Source organism: Citrus sinensis, chromosome 8 (assembly GCF_022201045.2).
Source record: "Citrus sinensis cultivar Valencia sweet orange chromosome 8, DVS_A1.0, whole genome shotgun sequence".
Classification (NCBI taxonomy): domain Eukaryota; kingdom Viridiplantae; phylum Streptophyta; class Magnoliopsida; order Sapindales; family Rutaceae; genus Citrus; species Citrus sinensis.
In genome coordinates this window covers 1129100-1154202 of record NC_068563.1, presented here as the reverse complement: position 1 = coordinate 1154202, position 25103 = coordinate 1129100, and the positions used below count along the sequence as shown (strand labels likewise).

Sequence of the window (25103 nt, the reverse complement as noted above, 5' to 3'; positions counted from 1 at the left end):
AACAAACATTATTTTCCTCCAATTTCTAGCATCCACCTTTGAAAAAAATTAAATCCATCCAATTTATCTCTAATTTCTATTTATTTTGGGTTAAATTATAATTTTGAAGGATAAAAAGGTCATTCTGTTAAATTTGCTAACGGAAATTAGACGGAAGTAGACGAATGCAACAAAAAATAAACTTCAGGTGGCGCGCTGAAAAAAAAAAGCATTTGTATATTTTTTTAAAAAATAAAACAAACAGGTAAATGGTTGTAAATTTCCCTTTATTTAATGTAATTATTCATTTCTTGTAGTTATAAACATGAATGGCATGACATGGCGCGCCGCCTGTAGGGATGAATTTGAGAAGGTTGCAAACCTATGAATCTGTTTGTTATTTTTGCAAACAATATGGATAGCTATGATAATTACCCTTAAATCTGTCTCTAATGACATAATCAATAATTTCAGGCAAAATCATAGCATTTTTAAGCCTCTAAAAATTGCTTTGATTAATCAATAATTTTTATTACATAATTCACCTCACAAACTCTCCAGTATTCACGTCCCTGCAGGAGGCACAATAATACTCTGCAACAACCATTAAAGAACCCCACTGACACTCTCTGTGCTGTCTGTGTTTTTTGTGCAAATCGATACTATGGAGGATCAAGAGAACTTAGATTTTTGCTGATTTTATTGAGAGAAAGCAAAAGAGACGCCTCGAAACGATGCGTAGAGAGATCTCGGGCTTCGTTCGGACGCGATATCTTCTACTTTTTGTTCTCATCTTTGTCTTTCTCATTGCCGCTTTCAGTAGTCGCAGAAAGGTTTGATTTTTCTTTCACCCATTTGATGAAATGCGTGAATGAGTTAGTGTGCGGATCTAAGTTTTGTATTTTTGATGTGAAATTTGATATGGGGTTTTGAATTTAGGAAATGGGGTTGCTGGGTTTCTAGGAAATTTTGGCTCTTGTATTGGAAATGTCAATGCGGGGTTTCTTTTGAGTCAAATTAGTGTTTGAGCTTAGGGATCATGTTAGAAAGTGTACTTTTTTCCTTGCTTTGGGCAATTAAGCCTATTGCTTGATCTTCTAATTATAATTGCTTATTGGCAAACAACTCTGCACTGCCTATTACTTGATGAAATTTCATCCGTTTGCTAGTTATTTGGGATTAATATTAGCTACGTGTGAGATCAGGGGTTTTCTCACATTGTTTGCTTGTTTCAGTTGGAAAGAGCTTTTAAGTTCTTGCGATCTTTTTATCTTGCAAAGTGCTTTGACTGGTGTTGATGCTCCAGAGAATGAGGTTGATCTGGAAATACAATCATAATCATTCTAGAAGATGGATGATTATTTAATATACTGCATATTGGTTGAGTTTTTGTTTTTTTTTTTTTGGTATTAATATTGTCATTCTCAACTATTTATTCTTTTTGTTATATCTATCAAGCACTGATCTGTTGCTCTACGATGATGCTCTAGGAAGAAGAGAAGGAGGAAGATGTGTTTGAAATTACACATAGAGTATACTTGGATGTTGATATAGAAGAGCAACGTTTAGGTACGGTTTAACATCTTCACTTTTGAATGACTGTGGTTAGGTTGCCAAGTTATTTTATCTTATTAAAAAAAACAGCAATTAGCAAAGTATGGCATGTTGATTTTTTGTCACTACGATGTTAGTTCAGGTTTTACACAGACTCTGTTATATGACTGTTTTTTATTATTCAAATGTGTCCCTGTTGTCCTCCTTCGTTACTAATTTCCAGTTTTGTGCCTGAATTTTTGCAGGTAGAATTGTTATTGGATTGTATGGCCAAGTTGTACCAAAAACTGTTGGTATGTAGTCAATCTTCTGTTTGAATACTTAGATATCATGATGTTGGAAGCTTAAATTTACTAAATAATTGCCTTGTGTGCAATTTGCTCTTGGTTAAGAGAAAGCCACCCTCTATTTGAAATTCAAAGAATTTGGTTGTTTTTCAGATTCTCAAGTTAATTATCTTAATATTTTAGCTCATATTTTGATGAAATTGAAGCTTTCAAATATATAAGCTTGCAAACTGACATGATGTACTTGCTTTCTAAAATGTATCTGATAGTTCAGTGCAGTGTGCAGTAAAAGTATTTAATTGTCAAGTGCAGTGTGTGAGTCTTGAGAAAGCCTGTTCATTCAAAACCACTGAAGGTCGAGGCCTTATTTAGAAATCCCTGCTACTGTGTATGATTCATGCTGTAAGGATATGTGTTGGCTATTTGGCCTTTTACCAAGTAGATATGTACTACCATGCAAAATCATCGCATCCCATTATTGTGGTGCTCTATATGACTGCTCTGTGTATGATTCATGTTGGAATCATGAATATGCAAAAATTGAATATTTAAGTTACATGTATATTTGATGTTTATTTACTGACAAGGGTATAAAGTCTCTTTGCTTATGTGCATGCTCTGTCAATTCCTAAGGTTGACCTTTTAATTTTTTGCAGAAAATTTCAGGGCTTTATGCACAGGTACTTTGGGTTCTTAAATTTCATGTTTTCAACATTTAAGTTCCAGATAATTCAAATATCGGCTACTCTTATGGTCAATGTGTTTAGTATATTTGTTACTTTCCGATTATAGGAGAAAAAGGCACTGGGGCAAGTGGGAAACCTCTGCACTATAAGGGAAAACCATTCCATCGTATTGTATCTGGGTTTGTGATTCAAGGTGGAGATATAGTCCGTGGTGATGGCAAGGGAAGTGACTCTATATATGGTGGCACTTTTCCTGATGAGAACTTTAAGATTAAACACTCACATGCAGGTGATCTAATGTGTCTAATTGTGTGATTTGCATTGTTTGTGAACCATGGGCACTTTTTTCTTGTTGGAATCTCTAGAATCATTTTAATTTTAGATATCACACTTTCTGCTTCAAGCTTGCTTTATCTGGAATAAATCCCGATTTTCCTTTCTAGGTGTTGTTTCCATGGTGAATTCAGGACCTGATTCCAATGGCTCTCAATTCTTCATCACCACTGTCAAGGCCAGTTGGTAAGTTATTTTGTAAGGGCGTATGTTGGATTAGTTTACCTTACTTTAATTGGAGTGCTGGGCAGATTTTCCTTTTAATGAGTGTTGGAATTGATGTATGTTTTCATTGAATCGCTTTCCAGGTTGGATGGGGAGCATGTCGTCTTCGGGAAGGTTATTCAAGGCATGGACACTGTGTATGCTATTGAAGGTGGAGCTGGAACTTACAGTGGAAAACCAAGAAAGAAAGTCACTATTGCTGACTCAGGAGAGATACCCAAGAACAAGTGGGATGAGGAAAGGTGAGGATCCTCGATGTATTTACAACGAGAAGAAGTTTTTTCGTTTCGAGTTTGCTAATTGCTTTCAGATAATTGATTCACTTTTGGTGCCCTTTGTATCATGTTCATCAGTTCATGAAATTTCTTTAGTCTTGATATAGATCCAATAGTTATAGGCTTTTCCTGGAAATATTGTTGTAACCATGATTATATTGTATCTGACCATCAAATACACTTATCAATTGTAGCTGAAAATCACAAATCTCAATCACATCATACAGTACAACCACTGTATTATTCTCTGTTACAAAATTTGGGATGTGTGAAGTTGCATGAGAGATTTTTAACAGAGAATGCGACAGCGATGCTGTATTATAGTCATTATCTTGCTTTCCGGTGCATTGATGAAAAAGTTAAAAAAAGTTGCATGAAGTGGCATAATATTTACATGGAGAGAGATTTTTAAATGGGATGATTTTAATAAGACCATCCAATAAAAACAAATTACATGTTCATCATTATGTAATGAAAAGGAAATTATCTCTTATTTATTTATTTATTTATTGACTCGGATCTCTTTTTTATTTGATATCTTTGTTTTGGGACCTTTCTTCCGTTACATCAAAGGAAGGGAGGTTTTAAGTCCAATTATCCAAAGTTTTGTTATGCTTCTGTTCATACGTTCGGGGTGAGATGATGGCGGAAAAGAAAGAATTTGAGATTTTTTCTTTCACAAACTCACTTTGTTCATATTACAACTTGGCCTGAATCCATGAAAGTCCAGCAAAACAATCCAAACCAAGTTAGCAAAACAACCCAAAAGAAAAAAAAAAAAACATTGCACAAGCATATAATAAAGCTTTATAGAAACCCAAAGAACGTATATACCCACTTCAGCGGCATTTGCATAAGGAAAAAGTAAACAAATATTCAACGGAATTTGCAGGAAATTTTGAGCTCTTCTAAGGGTTTATCTCCAGGAACTCCTTCGTCAACCCAGGCAGAATAGCCTCCTTCCAACTTAGTCACATGCTCATAAAGCCTGTTACCATGAAGTCGTTATAACTCAGTTTTTGTCGTTCACAATATTGCAAGGAACTGAATTGAACTTACCAAGATTGAGAATAATCTTACGGCATTTCGAAGATCAACACAAGCACGGAGCGCTCTGCCTCCACTGTTGCAAACCTTTGCAACATTGAAAACAGGCATATATATTTTAAGATAGACTAGATTTCATAAACATTTTAAGATAGACTAGATTTCATCTTGATATATAAACAGACGAATAGATTTTACCACAATTGAAGGATCCTCTTTCTTGCAAAGTGAGGCCACCTGGGTTAGAAACTCAGGGTTTTTTTCACTCTTTCTGGACTTAAAGGGCAAAACAAATTGTGTTTTTACAGGGGTTAAGGAGTTACTTTTTACAGGGGAAAAACAAATTGTTTCCAGGAAACATTGTCAGGCAAAACAATCGTGCACAAAATAATGTGTTACGGGCATCAGTCAGATGATAGCAGCTTTTGCAGCCTCGGGGTTTTTTAATTCAGAAATCAATATTACCGCCTTGCATGATGGACATGTATGGAGCATTCAAGGCTTTGTCAACATGGCCCTTCTTGAACTCCGCAGTTGTTCTGCAAAGAAATCATTTACTCTTAATGCCTTAATCGTCAAAATCATGATTGCGACTGTAAAAGTGGATGAAATTATTTTCCAGTATCCCACCTCACATCTAGATAGCGGTGACCGGAGCCGAGAAGATCTTTTGCAGCATGAACATCAACACTAGCAACATCTTCAGGCCTACAAACATGACAAAGAAATGAAGTAATGACACAAAGGCTGCTATGTTGAATCATATAAGAAAGGCAACACAATGATAGCTAATTTCTGTTTTGATATAAAGGGATGGAAATCTAACTTCTTTATGGCATCCATGATTGACAGAATAGGACGCAAACTATTCTTCCTCAGCTTTGTCGACGCAAATATTCCTACAAACATCATTTTCAAGCGCAGGTTTTGTTTATATAGACAATGTTGACAGTAACTCTTGATGTAAAAAAACTTATTCAACTCTCAAATTGTAAACTTCTGAGTGTTGACTTTTAGGTGCCAATAATTTTTAGAAATTATCTTGAATTTTACTTCGCTAAAAGCTAAAATCGGTAGAGGGCCCTTATTTAGTTAGCTCGTGATAACATTCCATGGTTATTTGAAACTTTAACCTACCCAGAGAAATCTCCTTATTTGGAAATTTCTGTTAAGACCCAAAATTATTATTTTACACAAATGAACATGGTCTTTGAGGATTGCTTGTGTCCAACAAAATGTGATTGATGCTTATAATTGGCCGTCAATTCTCTGTACCTTAGCCATAAGTTGACTTTAACTGCTCTGACTCTTGAATAATCAAATGATTTATCTTCCTTATATCTTCCAACAGCCCCCCCCCCCCCCCAAAAAAAAAAAAAAAAAGAGCATTTGATAATAAGCCAGCTACCTAATATTGCATCAGAAGAGGTGACAAGCTCACTTTATTACAACCTTGGCTTAGGGTATACAATAGTAAAAATGCTCATCTCAAGGGCAGAATTTTCAACAAGTTTTGAGCTCTGCAGCTGGTTTATTTATCTTCGGCAAGTTCTTTGTCAAGCCACGCAGAGTAGCCGCCTTCCATGCTAGTCACATGCTCATAGCCCTGCTTCCATGACATGAAATCTTTCCATTTCAGTTTTTGTCATCCACAGAATCGGAAAGATTTGAATAGAACTTTGCATCAACAAATATTGAGAATAATCTTACTGCATTTAGAAGATCAACACAAGCACAAAGCGATCTGATTCCGCTTTTGCAACCCTTGCAGCATTAAAATCAAACATAAACATTTGAAGATTAGACACAGAGTCTAGATGTATTTTATCAATAAACAAAAGTACAATCGTACCACAATTATATGATCCTCCTTAGAGCAAACTGATGCCACCTGGGTGAGAAACTCAGGATTTTTCACTCTTCCTGGAAATATTGCCAGAAAATCAGAAAACACAAATTGTTTCCTGGAAACATTGCCTGGAGAAACAATGTAGCTAGCATCTAGCACAGTATTTGTAGCCTCGGGATTTTGAAAGTTCGGCAAGATTATGAATTCCAAATCACCTTCTTGTGTGATGAATAAGTATGGAACATTCAAGGCACCGTGAACATGGCTCTCGTTGAACTCCTCAGTTGTTCTGGAAACAAAGTCAATGCTTCAGTCATGAAGTACAAGGTTGTAAAACAATAGAAGGCTGATGAAATTGAAAATGATTTCCAGGATCCAACCTCACATCTAAAAAGCGGTGACCGGAGCTGAGGAGATCTTTTGCAGTATCTACACCAACACTAGCAACATCTCCTGCAGGCCTAAAAACACGAAAAATGAATTAAAATTAAAATACAGAAAGCTGCTGGTGTATGAGTCATACAACAAAAGCGCAACAAAATCTCACCTCTTTCCGACATCTATGATTGTTCTAATGGGAATAAAACTGTTCTTCCTCAGCTTTGTTAATGCAAAAATATTCCTACAAGACATCATTTTTAAGTGCTTTCAGTTTTTCTGAATGCCGTAGGCTCGTACACTTCTGTATCAGTGATATTGCATGTAATCTTCTACCATTTTTTTTCCATATATTTTCCATCTAACCTTTACCCATTTGTAAACTGATTGAATGCTAAAAGCTGTTCATTTTATTATGCAAGTGAACATGGCCATAGGAATTCTTTATGGACAAAAGATGTACCACATGCATCTCACTTATTTATGCATTAGCTTCTGCAATGTTACATGCTTCCCACTCCCCACTTGAAAGATGGTTCGTGTTTTTAATATTTATTCTTTATTATGGCTAATTGATGGTGCGATTGATCTGAATAATTGGCCATCTATTCTTTGTCCATTAGCCTTTTGTTGACTTCATCCACTCTTACTTTAAAACAACACTTACTCTGTGAGGCATTTGATAAGGTGAGCTAGCATTTTTCACATTATCATATTCTAATTTTTTGTTTTACACTAAGGTTTGGCCTTATCTCTAAACATTCCGAAGTAAAAGCATATAACCTAAACTCGGATCTTATGAATGCTTTTCACTTAATGGTTTTTTAATATTAATCTCTTAAATTAAAACCAATTAAATTTGAGAACCATCTTGTAGCTAGATGTTAAATCATTTTTCGAATTTGTGTCTTCCGCATATGTTTAGCAGAAGTTGAATCTCGTCTAGCTATTTAGAAGGATATCTAAAGCTGCTATAAATTTCTAATTACAAATGTAAGTGAAAAGAGAAAACAATTAAATTATAATTTTGTTAATTACAAAGATTTCAAATTTAATAAATAATTACCCCAAATATCAATGGCCTTGTGTGAAATGACAAAAGAATGTTTGTCAAAAATAAAATGGACGAAAATTAGACGGACACCTGCCACTCACCACTTCCAGGTTCCAACTCAAGACGAAGAACACAGACGTATCTTCTCCTCATCAAAATCCACGAAGAGAAAATCACTTCCACTTTCTAGCTTCTGCTTCTGCTTTCGGCTTCCAGCTTCCAGCTTCTAGCTTATTAGCTTCTCCCTCAAATGGGCAGCAGCGAAGAAGACCCCAACAAGCTCGTGTGTTTCTACGAGTCATCATCTTCTCCATCACAACCTCTCCTCATCAAACCCACTTCACCAATCCCCGAACCCACCACCCCCTCCGCCGCCAGTCCGCCGGAACCCGACCCGACCCAATTCCTTCAGATCACCTACAATTACGGCCCCAGACCCTTCAAAGACATCCCCTTTATCATCCTCTTTATTCTCTTCGTTATCTCAACTTTTGGGCTCGGTATATTCTCAATATGTAATAAAAATCAGAACTATAACAACGCCTCTTCTTTTATTTACAATCCCTCTTCAGGTTCCTGTGTTAAAGACTCACTTTTTGACAATTTTGACTATTGGGTGTTTGTGGGTTTTAGTTTTTCGTCGTCAAAATCTAATTTTTTAAAGGATTTGATCTGGGTTCTTGTAATAACTTTGATTTTAAGCGTGCCCATTTGTTTTTTACTGCTTTTGTTGCTCAAACATTACACTAAGCAACTTGTATATGTGGCACTTCCGTTCTTTGTTATTGTGCCAACTTTTATTAATGTTTATTGGTTTGTTGCATGTACCGTTAGTTCATCCTGTAGTGATTCATTACCTTTAGTGTATCGAATTTTGGTGCTGGTGTTTGTGTTCCTGATAATTGGAGTTCTTGTGTGGATATTTGTTGCTAATTGGCATCGAATCGAGTTGACTGTTCAAATAATTGGGATTGCTTCTGATGCTTTGTCAAAAAATTTGGGCTTGTTTGTTGCACTTCCCTTGTTGACACTAGGATTAGTGGTTTATTATGCGCCGATTGTTGTGTTCTTGGTGTTTGCAAGATTGAATGGGAAGATTGTGCCAAAAGAATCGAATGGAGAGTATAAATGTGTTTGGAAACAAGATAGTTGGGTGCCTGCGTACTTTGCACTGGCAATTCTAACCATGTTGTGGTCTTTGACTTCAATGGTGGAAGCAAAGGCTTATGTTATTAGTGGGACTATTGCACAGTGGTATTTTTCGAAGGAGGATACAAAACCTAAGCGGAGTATAAGAAGTTCTTTGAGGTAATTCCTGATTTTTTTATCACTATTCAACTTGGTTGAGTTTATCTGGTTTAAATGTAGCTTATTGTCATTCTTTTAAATTTGCAGCAATTGCTCTTAAAGTTAATGGTCAAATAAATAGATGTGGGCAATTAACTCTATGGCATGGTGTTGCAGATTTAATGTTTGGATAGATGTTATAATAATTCATTTTTAGATTGCATGAATAAGATTCAAATTGTTTTTCACATGCATTCTGGATGCAATAATGAATAGATTTGAATAATTTCCTGATTCATTGTACTAGCTTATTGTCATTCTCTTAAATTTGTAGCAACTGCTCTTAGAGTTAATGATCAAATAAATAGATGTATTGAATAATCTAGGCAATTAACTCTATGGCATGGTGTTGCAGATTTAATGTTTGGATAGATGTTATAATAATTCGTTTTTTTGGTTGCATGAATCAGATTTAAATTTTGTTTCACATGCATTCTGGATGCAATAATAAATACATTTGAATCATTTCCTGTATCATTTTATATGTTCTATGACATTTGACAATAAAGAAATTAAATGCATGCCTGAAGATAATGAAGTTTAAATACTACATAGAGACAGGCAGTATGTGGCATTGGATAACAATAAACTGAGGATCGGGCTATTTTAATTTAAATTTTATGGCACAAATTTTGAACCATTGGGCTCAACCAATCCGATGGTGGATGAATAACAATCTTTAAATTCTACTTTGATTTTCAATATCTACCATTGAATTGCTTGAAATCAATGGCTCAAAATTTGTGTCAAAATTTTAAGTAAAGAATTGAAGTTAAAATAGTCTAACCCTAAACTAAATTGAAGAAATTAGGTACAGAGGGATTGTGAGTCAGCTTTATGCTTATTCTGTACCAGTAAATAAACTTAGATTTGCAATAGAAGAATAGACTTAGATTTCAATTTTCAGCTGCTATACATTTGGATGGGGTAGCATTCAAAGAGTAAGATTTGTTATTACCTCTCTCTTTTACTTTTTACACATATTTGAACTTGGTTACATCCTGCTAGCTCTTTGGTTAAATAGTAAATTTAAGGGTTTCCTATATTGGTCATGCAAAATATTACTTGAATCAATGATGATATTTAGTTGTAGTTCTTTATTATTTTTTTGTTCTCTTATTATTATTATTTTTTTTTTATGGATTTTGCCGCTCCCTCAGTTGTTCCATGTCATCATTTTGTTTAGAAGCATCTTAATTGCTGCAACTTTGATGGTTATCACATATACATGTTGAATCCCTCTCATCTTATTGTTGTGAAAACTTGCAGGAACGCCTTTGGTCCCTCCTCTGGCAGTATTTGCCTGTCTGGACTACTTATATGTATGGTGCGTATAGTTCGTGCTGCTGTTGATAGTGCAAGACAAGAAGATGTTCCTGGATTTGTGAACCTTATCCTGCGGTGTTGTGTTAATGCATTACTGTCAGCTGTAGATTTTCTTAACAAGTTCACTATCAACTTTGCGGCAATAACTGGTGAAGCGTACTGCTCGTCTGCAAGGATGACATATGAGCTTCTAAAGCGTAATCTTCTCTCTGCTGTCTTTGTGGAGACTGTCTCTACTAGATTGTTAGCTGGAATAATCTTCGTCATTTCAGCTGTATACACAATTGCGGTGAGCAGATTATTCATTTCTCTGTTATTTCAATTCTTATATAATCTGTTGTCAAAAATAGATTTTCATCCCTAGGTGATAGGAATCCTTGCAGGAGGGCTGAAGTATGTGGCTCTTCTTTTCCAATTGTATGACAATGCTCATCTTAATTTTGGATAGCTAGGACAATTGTTACACCATAATTTCATGAGATATCTGTATAGGTTCAATACTTCACAAGATTTCATTTGTGGTGGTGATTTTTAGTCATACTCTATATGCATTGCTGATGATTTTGGTCTAGCTTGTGAGAATGTTGTCAGGCTGGCTAATTCTGTCTAGCATGTTATATTGGAATTATGCATGCTTTGATATCAGCCTCTTGAGATTAGGTACCTCTTGCCCTGATGCATTTTGCCATAATGCCATAAGCTAGTTCTTGCTGCATTTTGCGTTAAACATTGTGTTTGTTTTCCCATTTTATCCTGACTTTGAATATGCATGAGCAGGTCTGTGCTATCTTAAAGGGAGTGAGAGATCTCGGGATCTACTCATACCTGGTGGCTGCCCTAGCATTTGTGCTGCTGATCTTTGTGCTGGGTTACTTTGTCCATGTGTTGGACAATGTAATAGAAACTGTTTATGTCTGTTATGCCATTGACAGAGACAGAGGGGAGGTCTACAAACCAGAGGTGCACGAGGTTTATGTTCACTTACCTATCAGCAGGAACCACAGACGGACGTATGCTCCCGCAGCTCTCGGTGTATAAATATCCATCTTGAATTTCCTTGACCTCGGAACTATTTGTTGTTATTAATCTGACTATTTGTTGTTATTAATCTGTTGTTCTGTGTACAATAAGTTAGAACCGCGGGGCAGTTGGCAAATTGTGCATACCTTCTGTTGTTAACTTTTCTTCCCAGGCTTTTTTCAATAAAGAGCTAAAATTTTCAGGCTACTTCTAGTGTCCGGAGAATGCAGAGTTTTTGAAGCAGGTTTATGCCGTGCATATTTACACTGGTTGTTTGCTTCAGAGTTCAGATAGGTTTATGTTTGCATGGTTACCCAACCTCGCTTGTGATTGAAGTGTATATTGATTATTGAATTCGTTTAAGTTGCAAATGATTTATAATTTAATTGGATAAAACGTTCAAGTGTATGATTTTGAAACCAAATGAAAATAATTCAATTGAAAAGTAAAAAAAAAAAGTGAATAAAACATGTATAATAATAAAACAAATTTAAATAAAGATAATAATTGTAATTCTCTTTTTCAAAACTTGAACTACGATGACTATTTAAATCAAATTGGTCGAAAATTATTGGTGCAAATTCATGGGAATGATTGCTATCTAAATAATCTCTCTACAGAAATATGTTAATTTTGAGTATCCTTTATCATATTATTTAGGCATAAAATTTAAAATAACGTCATAACTTATTTTATATTCACTATTTATCATTAATTTCTCTGTTAGGATGTGTGTTTTCATTTATCTCTTCTTTCGGATTTCGGCTTAATTGAAAAAAATAATAATAAAAATGCTTTTAGGCTTCTTGGGAGAAAAATACAAATAAACTAAAAATAAAGGACCTCTATTTAAATCCCCAAACTCAACAAAGCCCCTGCCGCAAGCAAAGCAGCTCACAAAACCCAAACTGAACATAAAAAATCGATTCAAAGCTCTTCTGCATACTCTCGTCTTCTCGTACTAAAAAATTCAATCAAAGCCATGGTTCTCGAGGTGGGTTTCGTCTTTAATTAACTTTTTATTCAATTAATTTTTCTAAAATTTGATCCAATTGTTTTCAAATTTGAAATAAAATCAGGCGACTATGATATGCATTGACAATTCGGAATGGATGCGAAACGGCGATTACTCTCCGTCACGATTACGAGCTCAAGCGGACGCCGTTAGTCTTATTTGTGGAGCCAAAACACAAGTAAAATTCATTATTATGTTACTATCTCTTGTGGATTTTTCCTTTTGTTAAGAAAAATTGGGGATATTGACGATGGGATATTTATTTATTATTAATATTATTATTTTTTGTGGTTCCATTTTTAATAGTCGAACCCGGAGAATACCGTGGGGATATTGACGATGGGTGGCAAAGGGGTTCGTGTTTTGACTACTCCTACAACTGATCTTGGGAAAATTTTAGCTTGCATGCATGGTATGTTTTTTTATTTGTATTCATTCATTGTGATCGAGTTTTTGATGAGTTTATTTTATGTGAGCTCATAATTGGGTTCTTACAACTAGGTTGTGTTGTGCTGTTTATGTATGTTCGGTAATGGTAGAAATTAGAAATCAGAAAAATTTAGGGTTTAGCAGGAGTTTGTCTTTGGGTCTAATGTCTACAAGGGTTTTGAATGCTAAACAAAGTGACAAACAAATATTTGACCTTGAACTATGTGGTTAGGATTTTCGTCACAATTTGTTGGGTTTGTTGATTGAAAATTTAGAGTTATATGCATTCTGTCTCAAAACAATTTATGGGTATAAACTATAACCTATATGAACTGGGGGTTTAGCTTTTAAGGCAAGTGCTTGATGTTTCCTTCTGTGCTTATCAAAGAAGGAATGTGAAATTTAATTCTAGGTCTAGCAGTTTTTCACTTTTTTCTGAAGCATTGCCGCCATTAGTAGATATAAGCAACTTCAATTTGCATGCACTTTCCGTTTAATGGATTGAGTATTATGACCATTCTCTCATCTTTTCTTAGGTGTTTGATATTAAAAATTTTCTCCTCATTTCTTCTTTATGGTGCAGAACTTGATATTGGGGGTGAGATGAACATAGCGGCAGGAATCCAGGTTGCTCAGTTGGCTCTTAAGCATCGGCAGAACAAAAACCAGCGTCAAAGGATTATAGTTTTTGCTGGAAGGTATGCTTTGCTGGCTCTTTTACTTGCTTGTTCATGCTTATTGACATTTGACTTTCTTTTTTGCCCCGTGTTTGCAGTCCTGTTAAGTATGATAGGAAGGTAATGGAGATGATTGGGAAGAAATTGAAGAAGAACAGTGTGGCTATTGATATTGTTAATTTTGGTGAAGATGATGATGGGAAGCCAGAGAAATTGGAAGCACTTCTTGCTGCAGTTAATAACAATGATAGTAGTCATCTAGTTCATGTTCCTACTGGTCCAAATGCTCTTTCTGATGTACTTATAAGGTATGACATTTTCCCATTTTCCTTGCGGCCTCAGTTCCATTTATAGGGCAAAATGTAGAAATTGACTAGTATTATTTCAAATAACTAGAAAGTTAAAGTCTGAATTAATTACTAAATAACAAATGAGCTAGTACAAAATTTAAGTGGGGAAATAACAATATTTATAAAATCAGTGGTCTGGAAAAATTTTGCTTTTAATAATAGAAAGCTCAAAAGATGGATTATTACCATATTGAGCTATGACAAAAGTGATGTAACGTATCGTTGTTTGAAAAATAAGGTGGATCCTATCAAACTCCTCTACTTTATTAGTGTATATATCAACTTACATGCTTTTCCATTCCTCTGGCAGCTCACCTGTATTCACTGCTGATGGTGAAGGAGGAAGTGGCTTTGCTGCAGCAGCGGCGGCAGCTGCAGCTGGTGGAGTTTCTGACTTCGATTTTGGTGTGGACCCCAACATTGACCCTGAACTGGCTCTTGCCCTTAGGGTTTCCATGGAAGAGGAGAGAGCAAGGCAAGAAGCTGCTGCCAAAAGGGCTGCTGATGAAGCTTCCAGACAAGGGAAAGAGGAGGAGCCATCATCCAACTCACAGGATGCAACGATGACTGACAATACTAACAATACAGCAGCAGAAACAACTGAGAAAACTGCTGATCCAATGGTTAGTGTCACTTTTGCACTTGTATTTTGTGTGTTATTTATTCTTAATTCCAGGCGTTAACATTTAAAAAAAAAATTATATAGCATGAACAACCCTTTCATTTGAGATCTGTTCTGAACACTGTTGTGACAGGATGAAGAGAAATCTTTGCTAGAGAGGGCTTTTGCAATGTCCATGGGTACTTCTGTATCTGATACTTCCATGGCTGATGCTGATACGTCAAAAGCGACTGATGAGGATAAGGAGTTGGCCTTGGGTATGTCTACTTCTATTGGGGCTTTTTGATTTACTAGTGGCTGTGTAATTATTTGTGTTGCTTTGTTGTTGTCATCGCCTATGCATTCAACTTGACACTTGACACTTGACACTTGTATGTGGGTTCAAACTTCAATCACCTATTTTGAAGTCCAGCCCTTGTGGATCTAAAAAACATCCCTAAATTAGGTTCTCTCAATCTTTGCGGGTATTTGGTTTATTTGTACTCCTGTCTGTCTTGGAAATTTTAAGATGAGGAATTCAAGGTTTTGGATAATTTTAGTTTACAAGCAGTTAGTGTGGGGCAACTTGTATGTCTGTATGGTAATGTTTTGTGCTTGGTTTGCTTTGGATTTCTGAACTCTTAACTAATATGCATAACTCTTAAATCGCCAAATAATGGGATTGGATGAATCATGTTCCTTGAACAAAAGCTTACCCATACACATACAACCTTTATTTTGTAATTGCACGGCTTTGGTAGTGGCTTTCTTGTCTTGCTGTTGGAACTCCTATCTTAAGCTCTCATTATATGTATCACCCTAGTCATCATGAGATTGACTTCAAAGTATTCTGCAGACCTTGCGAACTGGCCTGTCATGCTTGAGATTATTGTCAAACTTGTGCATGACTGTCTGATTTCTCAAAAGCTTCCAAAATTCTATATTTATATTAATTATATGTATTGATCCATCCCTTTATTTTATTGCTCGCAGCTCTCCAAATGTCCATGCAGGATGATACAAAAGATCCATCAAACCAATCAGATATGAGCAAGGTGCTAGGGGATCAGTCATTTGTGTCATCCATCCTTACATCAGTAAGTGTACTTTCATCTATGTTGATGAACTTCATGCAGCAAACTGTGGCATATGAATATGTCCTGACGTGTTATTGGTTTTGCAGCTTCCAGGAGTTGACCCAAATGATCCATCGGTGAAAGATCTGATTGCATCTCTTCAAGGTCAACCTGAGGTGTGTCCTTGAAACCTCTATACTTAAACTTACAAGGACGAGTTGATTTAGCGTGTACATGTGTGTATTTTCTGTTTTAGCGCTTTTTACCAAATTACCAGTTATCCATAATTCATGTTGCGTCTGGGTACTTATTCCTTTCTTTCATATTTAAATTTTAGTCATCTGAACAGAAGAAGAAAGAAGATGAACCCCCAAAGGATGATAAGTGAAGTTGGCATTAGTGATACTGCTGAATCTTCAAGCCAAGGCTTTAACTTCAGAATCCAGCTCTTCCTGCTACTTAGTTGCTTTGTATCCAGGAAACTCTCATGTTTCTCTTGAGTGGTCAAAACAAGAAGAGATGTAAAAGGAACCTCGGGAGGTTCCAGTTGAACCTTGATGAAAAATATTGTTGCTTTCTGTTCTAAAGTACATTTGCAGGTCTCGAAGGTTTGAATTCCATCACTATATCGGCGTTATGCCTTATCTTCGCTTTTAAAGAAAATAGTAACAGATGGGTTTAATGACCTAAACTCCACGACTCACTTTACGTTTCTGAGGTGATTATTTGATAATTGATTTCATTAGCACTGGGTCGGCTGAATGCCAGCAGCTACAAAAATTTTGGTAATCTTGATTTATCATTTTGTGAATTGGTTATTTTAAAATTATTATTATCATCATCATCATCATAATCATCATCATCATCTCAGTTGATTCCCTCTTTTTAAGAAGGCAAAAATAGTTTGCCAATTCACCTCTTTTTTTTTTTGTTATAAGGATAATTTAAAGTTTTTAAAAATAAGGGAGTGATTTAAATATAGTTAATTTATGAGGATGGGAAGCTGAAATTAATCCAAATTTTTTTAGCTCAAAATCATGGGCAGTTGTCACCAGTAATTTCATATTTTCATTGCTCTCTCTCTCTGTCATAAGTTAGTTTCTGGCTGAAGCTGAAGAATTCAGGCTTGACACATGAGAGACGAGTGAAGCAAACAAAACAAAAAAAAGGGCTAATGCGGTAATCGATCAACGAGCTCAATTATGTGTAATAATTAAGAGTTTGTATGGCGAAATGTGCTAGTCACAAGCCGGTTCTGCGGTCTTGTCAAAGAGAGAGTGCAATCCACTATTGGATGGTATCACCTTTTCCAGTTTAATTCTCAAAATTTTCCCCCGTTCTTTCTTGGCCCCCTAAGTTTTGGCTCTTATGCGTTGTATTGTATATCTGCCCTCTATTAAGTAATAGGGTAGGCTAGGCTAAATTTCTTTCACCTCTGCATTTTCCATAATAGGTCGATGATTTGATTCAGGCACGGGTAGCAACGTGAACAAATCCCAAGAAGGCTAGCTACTAATGTTGGACCATTGTGTTTCTCATGATAGGCTACAAATCAAACAACCCCAGATATGATTTTCGCATTTTGCTTTAAGATGATTAAGCTGCACCACCGAATACGTAACTTCCATTAACAAGAAGTTGAGAACTAACTGGCAAAACCCACCAAAACAAATCTATTCTATTCACATTCCTTGGCCACAATCACAAACACCCGGTGAGAATTAGAGGCTTGAATTCTAAAAACTCCACGTCGGCCTCATAGAGATGGGTCGTGTTTTCAGCTAAGGAGACCCACCCACTTGAGGGACATGTCACGCTTTACACGTATATTTCTTCTCGTGCTTCCAAATTTGGCTAGATTTTAGTGCTTGTACTTTCTCGCACACACTTATCTCCAACATTAGCTAAATCCACGTGGAATTATATTTTATGGGATTGTTATCAGATATGCTTAGACAAACTTGTGGGAAAACTCAAGCATGGGGATATGGAGTCTTGAAAATTATATACAAAGAATTGATATTAACCAAGTCGGCCACAGAACCTGTACAAGTAAATGCGATTGGTGTAGATGCATTGACTCATCTATACCAAGAAAAGCTTTTAACTGTATACATTTTATGTATATTATTCTTTGGCCTTTAACCCATCTTCTGTTTTGATGTCTCATACAAGTGCTTATCTTCTTCTTTTACTTTGCTTTCAAGCAAAGACTCTTTCAAGGAACAGAAAAATAGAGAGATGGGGATGTAAGTGTGTGATCCGAGATGGGACCATCGTATTTTCTGCATAGGGAATGTTCCTGGACATGCTATTCTAAATTTTACCTTTGTGTTAAAATAAGTTTATTAATAGTGAACTCGTAGGTAACTGCACATTAGTTGATAAATCACTTTTTTAATCCCTAACCATTAACACTCAGTACCTTTTTTTTTATAACTAATTATTTCTTCATTACAACAAAGTCAACTGACCCTTCAAATGTACGAGTTTATATTATAAATTTTGTAATGAGTAGAATAAATACATGCATCATTTGACAAAATCGTAAAATCGATGAGGAAATGATTTGGAAAAGGATGGGTAATTGGGATAAGATTGCTACTTGTGTATAGAGAGTAATTAACATTAGCAAGAGTGTAACCAAAGAAAGTTAACAACTCCTGCTTAATTACTTAAATAGGATGTGAGTAATTGAGTATTGAATATGTGTGTAGTCATAACCGATAAAAGTTTATGTAATGTATGTGCTACTGTAATTACAAAGTTGGAATGTTGTTGGATAGAGACATATAAAGCATCAAATACTATAACAAAGATTACTTATTATAGCAATAAATTTAATGCAGTAAAGTGATGTAACCAAGTAGGTATTCAAAATTTACATGCACATTTATAATGCCAACTCATTTCTTTCCCCTTTGTAATTATCTTAATTATAGATTTGACTCAAATAAACAAGAATACTGTATTTTTTGCCTTAAAAAAAAAGTTAATTGTTCCTAATGATAATATAATAATAGTAATGCACAACATAGATCTAGTAGGGCCAATCTTGTAATATTAATAAACTTCAGTGGCCTTTAAACACTCCACATCTTTATATGAGACCAAATGCCACGCTATCATTTGCAAACCAAGCTTCAATTATAATAACAACTGAGAAACAAAAAGATTTCAGCAACAATGGCTATGGCTTTCAAGATGGTAGTTTTGTGATTTAAGTTTCCTTTTAATGCTTCTAACCTTGCCATTCAAGTTTGGGATCAAATTCATGATTCTGTTTTCGGGTTGTTTTTTGTTTCAGGCAACAACGGGAATGTGGGTGGCCGATGAGTGCAAGAACTCATTCATGGAGATGAAATGGAAGAAAGTGCACAGGTACATAGTGTTCAAGATTGATGAGAAATCCAAACTGGTCACCGTCGATAAGGTCGGCGGCGCCGGCGAAGGATACGAAGACCTCGCGGCGTCCTTGCCGGACGATGATTGCCGATACGCCGTGTTTGATTTCGACTTTGTCACCGTTGATAATTGCCGGAAGAGCAAGATCTTCTTCATTGCATGGTTCGTTCGCATTTTTTGTTCTCTTGGTACCACATATCATATTAGATGCTCTTTGATCTTAGAATAGTTGTTATTTTACGTACATTTTTTGCTACTTGTTATAAAGGGTATCATTTTAAGTGCTTTCGCTGCTGTCAAAAACAATTTCAGATAAGTTCAAAACGTTTCTTAAAGCATAAGGAAGCAGTAGCAATCCTTTTTTTCTTCTTCTTTTTCTTTTTCCTTTTTTAAGATTGAATGCTTTTTCTAGGATTTATTGCCATCCCTTTTGCGGAATTTGCTTTTGCCGAAAAGCACTTTTGCACAAACGCTTTTTTTAGAGTGATTTTGTATAAAGCAGTTTCAAGTTTACAGTCAAGTTTTACAAAATAAATATAAATACATTTTATTTTATTTTTTTCTGAAAATACTTTCACATATGCTACAAGGCCAAAATGGTCGCAAATGATGAGATTACAAACTACTGGGGCATCCTCAATTCCTGAAATAGGTAAAATATCAAGTTTGGTGATTTCAGATTCAGAAGCATAGTGAAGAATCATCAATCGACCCCACCAAATTTTTAATCATTATAAAAAGTAAATCGCAGCCGTCAATTAGTTTCCGCATCAAATCAGTTGGCTAAGAAATCATGTCAATTTAATTTAATTTATTTTATTTTTATAATGAACAGGGCCCCGACAGCGTCGAGAATCAGAGCAAAAATGCTTTATGCAACTTCAAAAGATGGGCTTAGAAGAGTGCTTGATGGCATCCACTACGAAGTCCAAGCAACTGACCCAACTGAGATGGGATTTGATGTGATTATGGACAGGGCCAAGTAATTATTTATAATTAACCAGAACAAGCTGCTAGAAAGTGCTTTTTTTGCTTCCATTTTGTGGTTAATAACTCCAATCAAAAGTGCTTTTTCTCCTTCTTGTTACCTTCTTTTGCATTTTTCTAGGGCACTGATGTAAGTTAAGTTAATCTTCTAATTTGTGATAATAATAATTATGCCCCTTGTTTGCTAATTGGAGGACAAAGCATCTTCTGAGGAAGATGAATTATTGAGACTTTTCTATGTATTTAGATGCCTCGAAATCGTTTTATAGCACCACAATAAATGTAATGATTAGTCTAAGTAACATGTCCAGAGAAAGGTTAATTAACATGTGTTTAGATGCGAATTCATTTAAAATATTAATGAATCTACACGAATAAGCCTTAAGTTATATCCTTTACATTGGGTTGATATGAATTTGTCAAGAGAGAATACGCCTATGCAAAAAGATACAGAATCAAATTGAACAACAAATTAAAAAAAAAAATCAACCTGAAATTAATTTAGTTAGTTTAGCTTGTTATGTTCACTCCAATAGATTTATTCAGAAATTCTGAAGCAAACTCGATGTTACCCATTCTAAGAGAACTTAAATTTTATATATATTTAAATATGAATACCGGAAATTCTATGACAAAAAATTGACATGAACCAAAAAAGTTTGTATCAATCACGATTGTATCAAATTATATCATGAATATGACACATGACGTAAGTGGTATTATGAAATTAATTGACCAAATTATATCATGAATATGACACATGACATAAGTCGTATTATGAAATTAATTGACGCATCATTAAGATATAATCTTACTTTCTGAAAATGTAAAATCAAGATATTGAAAAAGACGTGATTTAAAACATATATGACATACCTAATGACCATAAATGACTCATCACCATAATAATAATTTATTTTTATTTTTATGATATACATAATAGGTTAACCTTGCTGATGTACTTATCGGACATGATATGAAGTATGAACTGTAATTTATAACGGATAAGGATTCATTTCTCTAGCTATTGTACATGCAAATTAAGAATTTATCAATACGGCCAAAGGACTACAAACATGGGTACAGCCTAGAGCCAATAAGAAAAGCATGATTGTTAAATCCTAATAATTAACATAATTATTAAGAACAATTGAATTGTCGAGTGAAAAAGAGAAAAAAAAAAATAGTATCGAATTGATAGAAGTGAAATAAGGGATTGAAGACAATGAGTGCAGTTTGGCACCCAACCCATGAGAGAACATGATGCACATCAAATGTGCCCAAAATTCTTCCTGGTATTATGTTTAATCTCTTCAAAGAATTTTGGTACTGCAGTTCGTTGATATCCCTTCTAGTAATGATTTTCAAGGGCAGTGATTCTAATGATTGTTTTTTTTTCCCCCCCTTTTTTTCATAGATTTCACTTCAATCACCCCAAATCAGTTTCTTCTATTCACCAAGAGGGAAAAACAAAGCACCCAGATGTAATTACTAGGTTCATGTTCTTCGCAGCAACTTTGGGCTGTTTTAACCACCGCGGTCATGAATGACAGGCATCACATAATCCAGGTGAGACATTTACTATTGTATTTTCTATTGATTAGGCCTCTAAATTGGTTTTCTTGATAAGAATGTATTGGTGGCAGAATCAGGTTTCATGCGAAAAGACTTTGTGCTGATTCAAGATTAGCTAGAGCTAACCAACTGGGCCTTAGTCCAGTGGCCAGAACCTTGCACTCACAACTGTGAGTGCAACGGTTCGAGCCCCCGCAACGTAAGTAGGGGCTTATTTTCTTCCTTAATTATTAAGTGAATGTAGTTTACTCCCTTTCGAAATGTGAGTGGAGTAGATACTCCTCGAATATTAGAGAGGGTAAAATCTGGACAGTGTTACATAAGAATTCATCTAAATTAGACCTAGTAATTGTCTGATTATAAATATTAGTTGTAAATCTCATATAATATGAGTTGTAATCTGAGCATTAGTCTCATGTAATTCAACAAAAAAAAAAAAAAGATTAGCTAGAGCTAGGGATGGTAATTGTACCCGCAAACCCGCCCAAACCCACCCGCCAAAACCCGCCCGTTGCGGGTAATTTTACCCGTTGCGGGCGGGTTTAGTATTATAAATTAAAACCCGCACATGGATGCGGGTGGGTTTGGTATTAACCTTATATCCGGTGGATACCCGCATGGATATCCACCAAACCCGCAATATTTTTTTTCAAATATTTTTAATTTAATTTAAATATAAAAATGTATAAAGAAAATAATGTCATTAATCAAATTACTAAATAGACAAAGACTCAAAGTTGTGTATGTATGTATGTGGCCCATATCTTATTCGAAAATCATAACCTAAAGAAAACTAAAGGCATTTCCCTTCGAATTATTATTTGAAAATATTAATCTTAATTATTATTATAGGCATTGTGTTGGATGGGTGCTTATGGTGGTGAATGAAATGAATATCTTCTCTTGGATCTTATTTCAAATGATAATATGAAATGTAATTATTATTTTTAGATACTAGTTTGTGTTTTTTAAATAGATTTGTGTAATTTATAATTAAATTTGAGAATTTGTATTGAATTGATGTGGAAATTTTAATTTTTCATTGACATTGTTTAAATATAAAATTGAGTATGCTATATGGAATTTGAGGTTATTATTATAAATTTATATATTAAATATTTGTGATTTTAAATACGGAAACCCGCAAAAAATCCGCCGGATACCATTGCGGGTTTGGTAATTGTTAAAACCCGCTGCGGGTGGGTTTTTTTAAAAAAATTAAAACCCGTTGCGGGTTGCGGGTGGGTTTGGTAATTTAAATTTTGTACGGGTTTGGATTTGGTAATGGCAAACTCGCTGCGGGCGGTGCCCATTGCCATCCCTAGCTAGAGCTAAAATATGAAACGCCAAAAACTTACGGGGTGGTGCTATCTTTGTGAGTGACCCAAAGGCCTGAATTTGCGCTAGCCCTGCCAGCTTGAATTCTTGATTGGCCCAAAATGACGCATTAAAGGACAAGAGACTATTACTTGTTTAATGAACCATTAACTGCAAGCTCTCGTAGCTCAGTTGGTTAGAGCACCCGTTTAGTAAGCGGGAGGTCTTGAGTTCGACTCTCAACGAGAGCAGTTTGTGTAACTTGATATAACTTTTGGTACTTTTTTTCTTTTTCCCCCGTCCAAGAGTCCAAGTTTCCGCACCGCTATCTCCGAAAGAGGTGCACTAATTGTCGGGGACCCTCTCCAACAGCAGACACTTCTTCCATCTCAGAAAAGCAAGATGATGTCAGCATCTGGAAACGGGGACCCAACCCGGATGAAACAGAATGATCACATGTTCACCACGCGGACGATCTTCACGGCAAAATCATCTTCACCGTTAATCTAATTGAACTGTGGGCCAGTTAATGATAACAGCATGTTCAAGGATGATCTCCGCCGTCAGATCAGCGTGATTGCTGCGAATATCCACCTGGCCTAAGGCAGAACCCTGTGTTTAACTCTTTTCTGACCGTTCTGTTCGGTCAGCGTACTCTTAGTAAAATTTTGCATACGAGGGAGACGATTGTTCACCCGCCTCCAGAGCGCGTGTAGAACCAATCCTCGATTATTGGGATTCGGAGATTTGAATCATCCATCATTTTTTTGTTTTTCGGTCTAACATTCCAAAATCATGAGATTTTATATATTTATATAAAACACGACCAGTCATCACATTTTGTTATATCACATGGTACAATCGATTTTGTTTTAATTTATTCGCGAGATATTTTTATATGTACATTTTAAACACTTTTATTTAAATTAATTGTCAGGAAAAAAATTAATATTATCATAATTAAATTTAAAGACTCTAAAAATGTTTTAAGAATTTTTCAATCAATTGGATTGGTGCAATTCGAGTTCAATTTTGAAATGGTAAAAAAAACCAAAAGAAAATAATAATAATAATAATAATAACTAAACTGATTGATACGGGCTTTGTTGGGAGAATTTGTGCCTCTCGGTTCGAGCGGAAACTTTTAATCTAGGTTGTGGTACATGCTTAAAAGTGTCTTTTACAGTTGGGACCCTCCCCAGGATACCTCGTGGTAAAAAAAAAAAAAAAAAAACTTACAATTCGATTTTGATTCCAAGTCTGGTTTCACCAACCTCTAACGAAGAATGCAACACAGAACATTTATTGCACATTGCAATAAGTACTACCATGCTATTAATTAAACATATGTAAATGAATTATTCATACCATACTATAGATTATGCATATGTAAATGAAGTATTTATGTCTCGTGTGACTACTTTATGCTCAAATTGAGCACTTATTGCCATTTGAATGGAAGCATGGTAAATTTAATTTAACCCATTATGGATATTTCATGATTATAAATTACTCAAAAACATTCATGAACAATTGAAGCACTACTATCAATATGCGAGTTTTCAAATAATGGTTGTTGAAAGTTGAATTTTGCATGATGATCAGCACGAGTCAAAAAACAATTAGGTTCCGGTAGTGCTTATAATTTGAAACGTGTATGGTGTATCGTGAGGAAACAACACCAACAATGTGCCAAGCAATCAAAATAAAAAAAAATTGCAAAATTGAAAGCACGTGGATTAAATCATTAATTGCCTTGAAAACAAGTTTCATTGATTAAGTTAAACAAGTAAAATTAAATTTAGAAAAAAAAATTTCATTTAAATGCGACTCAGACTCTATTCTATCTAAAGGTTACTTTTTTTTTTAGTGATATTTGCCGGTCACCATAAATGGCTGAAAGTTTTAAAGAAATAGGAAAATGAGAAAATTTTCTCAATTGGAAAGGATATGAAAATAATTTTATATTTAATTCCTTATTTAAGAAAAAAATGATGACAATTTGATGCACAATATTTTATTCAGAGAACGAACGAGAAATAAATGAAATTCCCATTTTCGTTACCTTTTAAATTTATATTTTCTAAAATTTATGGTGAATACACATAAAGTTTACATTGTGATGTAAATACCAAATATCATAATATTTATAAAAAAAATATAAAATAAGAGATAATATAAAGACTCGGATAATGTCATAAATTATCTTATCATGTCGACGACATTAATTTAGTTTGTTGGAAATGTTTTTAATTAATTTAGATTATGTTACAATTTTTGTGTTGATAATATAAGCAAGCAGTCTCAAACA

The 25103-nt window shown here is 35.0% G+C and overlaps 5 protein-coding genes and 1 non-coding gene across 9 annotated transcripts; 5 read left to right on the top strand and 1 right to left on the bottom strand.

Moving 5' to 3' along the window:
* The first annotated feature begins 474 nt into the window (after positions 1-474).
* LOC102610001 (peptidyl-prolyl cis-trans isomerase CYP21-1) lies at positions 475-3597 on the top strand. Its single transcript, XM_006486697.3, has 7 exons — positions 475-812; positions 1470-1548; positions 1779-1826; positions 2477-2500; positions 2613-2795; positions 2950-3025; positions 3148-3597. Exons 1-7 carry the CDS (start codon positions 714-716, stop codon positions 3308-3310), a joined length of 672 nt encoding a protein of 223 aa, XP_006486760.2. The 5' UTR covers positions 475-713; the 3' UTR covers positions 3311-3597.
* A 2203-nt stretch (positions 3598-5800) lies between these two features.
* On the bottom strand, positions 5801-7038 carry LOC102612809 (protein HIGH ARSENIC CONTENT 1, mitochondrial-like). Its single transcript, XM_025102436.2, has 5 exons — positions 6783-7038; positions 6616-6696; positions 6239-6524; positions 6097-6150; positions 5801-5992 (listed from the first exon to the last, which is right to left on the bottom strand). Exons 1-5 carry the CDS (start codon positions 6869-6871, stop codon positions 5918-5920), a joined length of 585 nt encoding a protein of 194 aa, XP_024958204.1. The 5' UTR covers positions 6872-7038; the 3' UTR covers positions 5801-5917.
* A 678-nt stretch (positions 7039-7716) lies between these two features.
* Positions 7717-11567, top strand: LOC102612505 (uncharacterized). 2 transcript variants are annotated; one of them, XR_008051110.1, is made up of 4 exons: positions 7717-8975; positions 10284-10629; positions 10724-11000; positions 11118-11265. XR_008051110.1 is itself a non-coding variant. In XM_015532740.3 (3 exons), exons 1-3 carry the CDS (start codon positions 7918-7920, stop codon positions 11376-11378), a joined length of 1665 nt encoding a protein of 554 aa, XP_015388226.2. In that variant the 5' UTR covers positions 7721-7917; the 3' UTR covers positions 11379-11567. The 2 variants fall into 2 exon arrangements, 1 of the variants encoding a protein (XP_015388226.2); XM_015532740.3 differs by lacking the exon at positions 10724-11000 and having other exon boundaries at positions 7721-8975; positions 11118-11567.
* Positions 11568-12197: 630 nt separating this feature from the next.
* Positions 12198-16199, top strand: LOC102609685 (26S proteasome non-ATPase regulatory subunit 4 homolog). Of its 3 annotated transcripts, none has more exons than XM_052432452.1 (10): positions 12198-12354; positions 12440-12553; positions 12682-12787; positions 13388-13502; positions 13580-13789; positions 14142-14454; positions 14587-14710; positions 15426-15529; positions 15616-15684; positions 15858-16199. In XM_052432452.1, exons 1-10 carry the CDS (start codon positions 12343-12345, stop codon positions 15894-15896), a joined length of 1206 nt encoding a protein of 401 aa, XP_052288412.1. In that variant the 5' UTR covers positions 12198-12342; the 3' UTR covers positions 15897-16199. The 3 variants fall into 3 exon arrangements, with proteins under 3 accessions (XP_052288412.1, XP_006486759.2, XP_024958044.2); XM_006486696.4 differs by having other exon boundaries at positions 15846-16199; XM_025102276.2 differs by having other exon boundaries at positions 15616-15744; positions 15846-16199.
* Positions 16200-18549: 2350 nt separating this feature from the next.
* On the top strand, positions 18550-20088 carry LOC102609419 (actin-depolymerizing factor 5). The gene is made up of 3 exons (XM_006486695.4): positions 18550-18715; positions 18816-19075; positions 19749-20088. The coding sequence occupies exons 1-3, from the start codon at positions 18695-18697 to the stop codon at positions 19897-19899; spliced, it is 432 nt and encodes a 143-aa protein (XP_006486758.1). The 5' UTR covers positions 18550-18694; the 3' UTR covers positions 19900-20088.
* A 2881-nt stretch (positions 20089-22969) lies between these two features.
* On the top strand, positions 22970-23043 carry TRNAT-AGU (transfer RNA threonine (anticodon AGU)). The gene has a single exon. It is a non-coding gene; the product is annotated as a tRNA-Thr (tRNA).
* Positions 23044-25103: the final 2060 nt, after the last annotated feature.

Bases quoted from the DNA above. Each gene is read 5' to 3' on its own strand.
- LOC102612809 (XM_025102436.2), bottom strand. From the start codon at position 6,871: ATGATGTCTTGTAGGAATATTTTTGCATTAACAAAGCTGAGGAAGAAC. The intron at 6,697-6,782 runs GTGAGATTTTGT...TCGTGTTTTTAG, and splicing joins ATCATAGATGTCGGAAAGAG to GCCTGCAGGAGATGTTGCTA. The intron at 6,525-6,615 runs GTTGGATCCTGG...CTTTGTTTCCAG, and splicing joins CACCGCTTTTTAGATGTGAG to AACAACTGAGGAGTTCAACG.
- LOC102609685 (XM_006486696.4), top strand. The intron at 13,790-14,141 runs GTATGACATTTT...TTCCTCTGGCAG, and splicing joins CTTTCTGATGTACTTATAAG to CTCACCTGTATTCACTGCTG. The intron at 14,455-14,586 runs GTTAGTGTCACT...CTGTTGTGACAG, and splicing joins AGAAAACTGCTGATCCAATG to GATGAAGAGAAATCTTTGCT.
- LOC102610001 (XM_006486697.3), top strand. From the start codon at position 714: ATGCGTAGAGAGATCTCGGGCTTCGTTCGGACGCGATATCTTCTACTT. The intron at 813-1,469 runs GTTTGATTTTTC...ATGATGCTCTAG, and splicing joins CTTTCAGTAGTCGCAGAAAG to GAAGAAGAGAAGGAGGAAGA. The intron at 2,501-2,612 runs GTACTTTGGGTT...TTCCGATTATAG, and splicing joins TTTCAGGGCTTTATGCACAG to GAGAAAAAGGCACTGGGGCA.
- LOC102612505 (XM_015532740.3), top strand. From the start codon at position 7,918: ATGGGCAGCAGCGAAGAAGACCCCAACAAGCTCGTGTGTTTCTACGAG. The intron at 8,976-10,283 runs GTAATTCCTGAT...GAAAACTTGCAG, and splicing joins AGTATAAGAAGTTCTTTGAG to GAACGCCTTTGGTCCCTCCT. The intron at 10,630-11,117 runs GTGAGCAGATTA...ATGCATGAGCAG, and splicing joins CAGCTGTATACACAATTGCG to GTCTGTGCTATCTTAAAGGG.
- LOC102609419 (XM_006486695.4), top strand. From the start codon at position 18,695: ATGGCTATGGCTTTCAAGATG. The intron at 18,716-18,815 runs GTAGTTTTGTGA...TTTTTGTTTCAG, and splicing joins TGGCTATGGCTTTCAAGATG to GCAACAACGGGAATGTGGGT. The intron at 19,076-19,748 runs GTTCGTTCGCAT...TATAATGAACAG, and splicing joins AAGATCTTCTTCATTGCATG to GGCCCCGACAGCGTCGAGAA.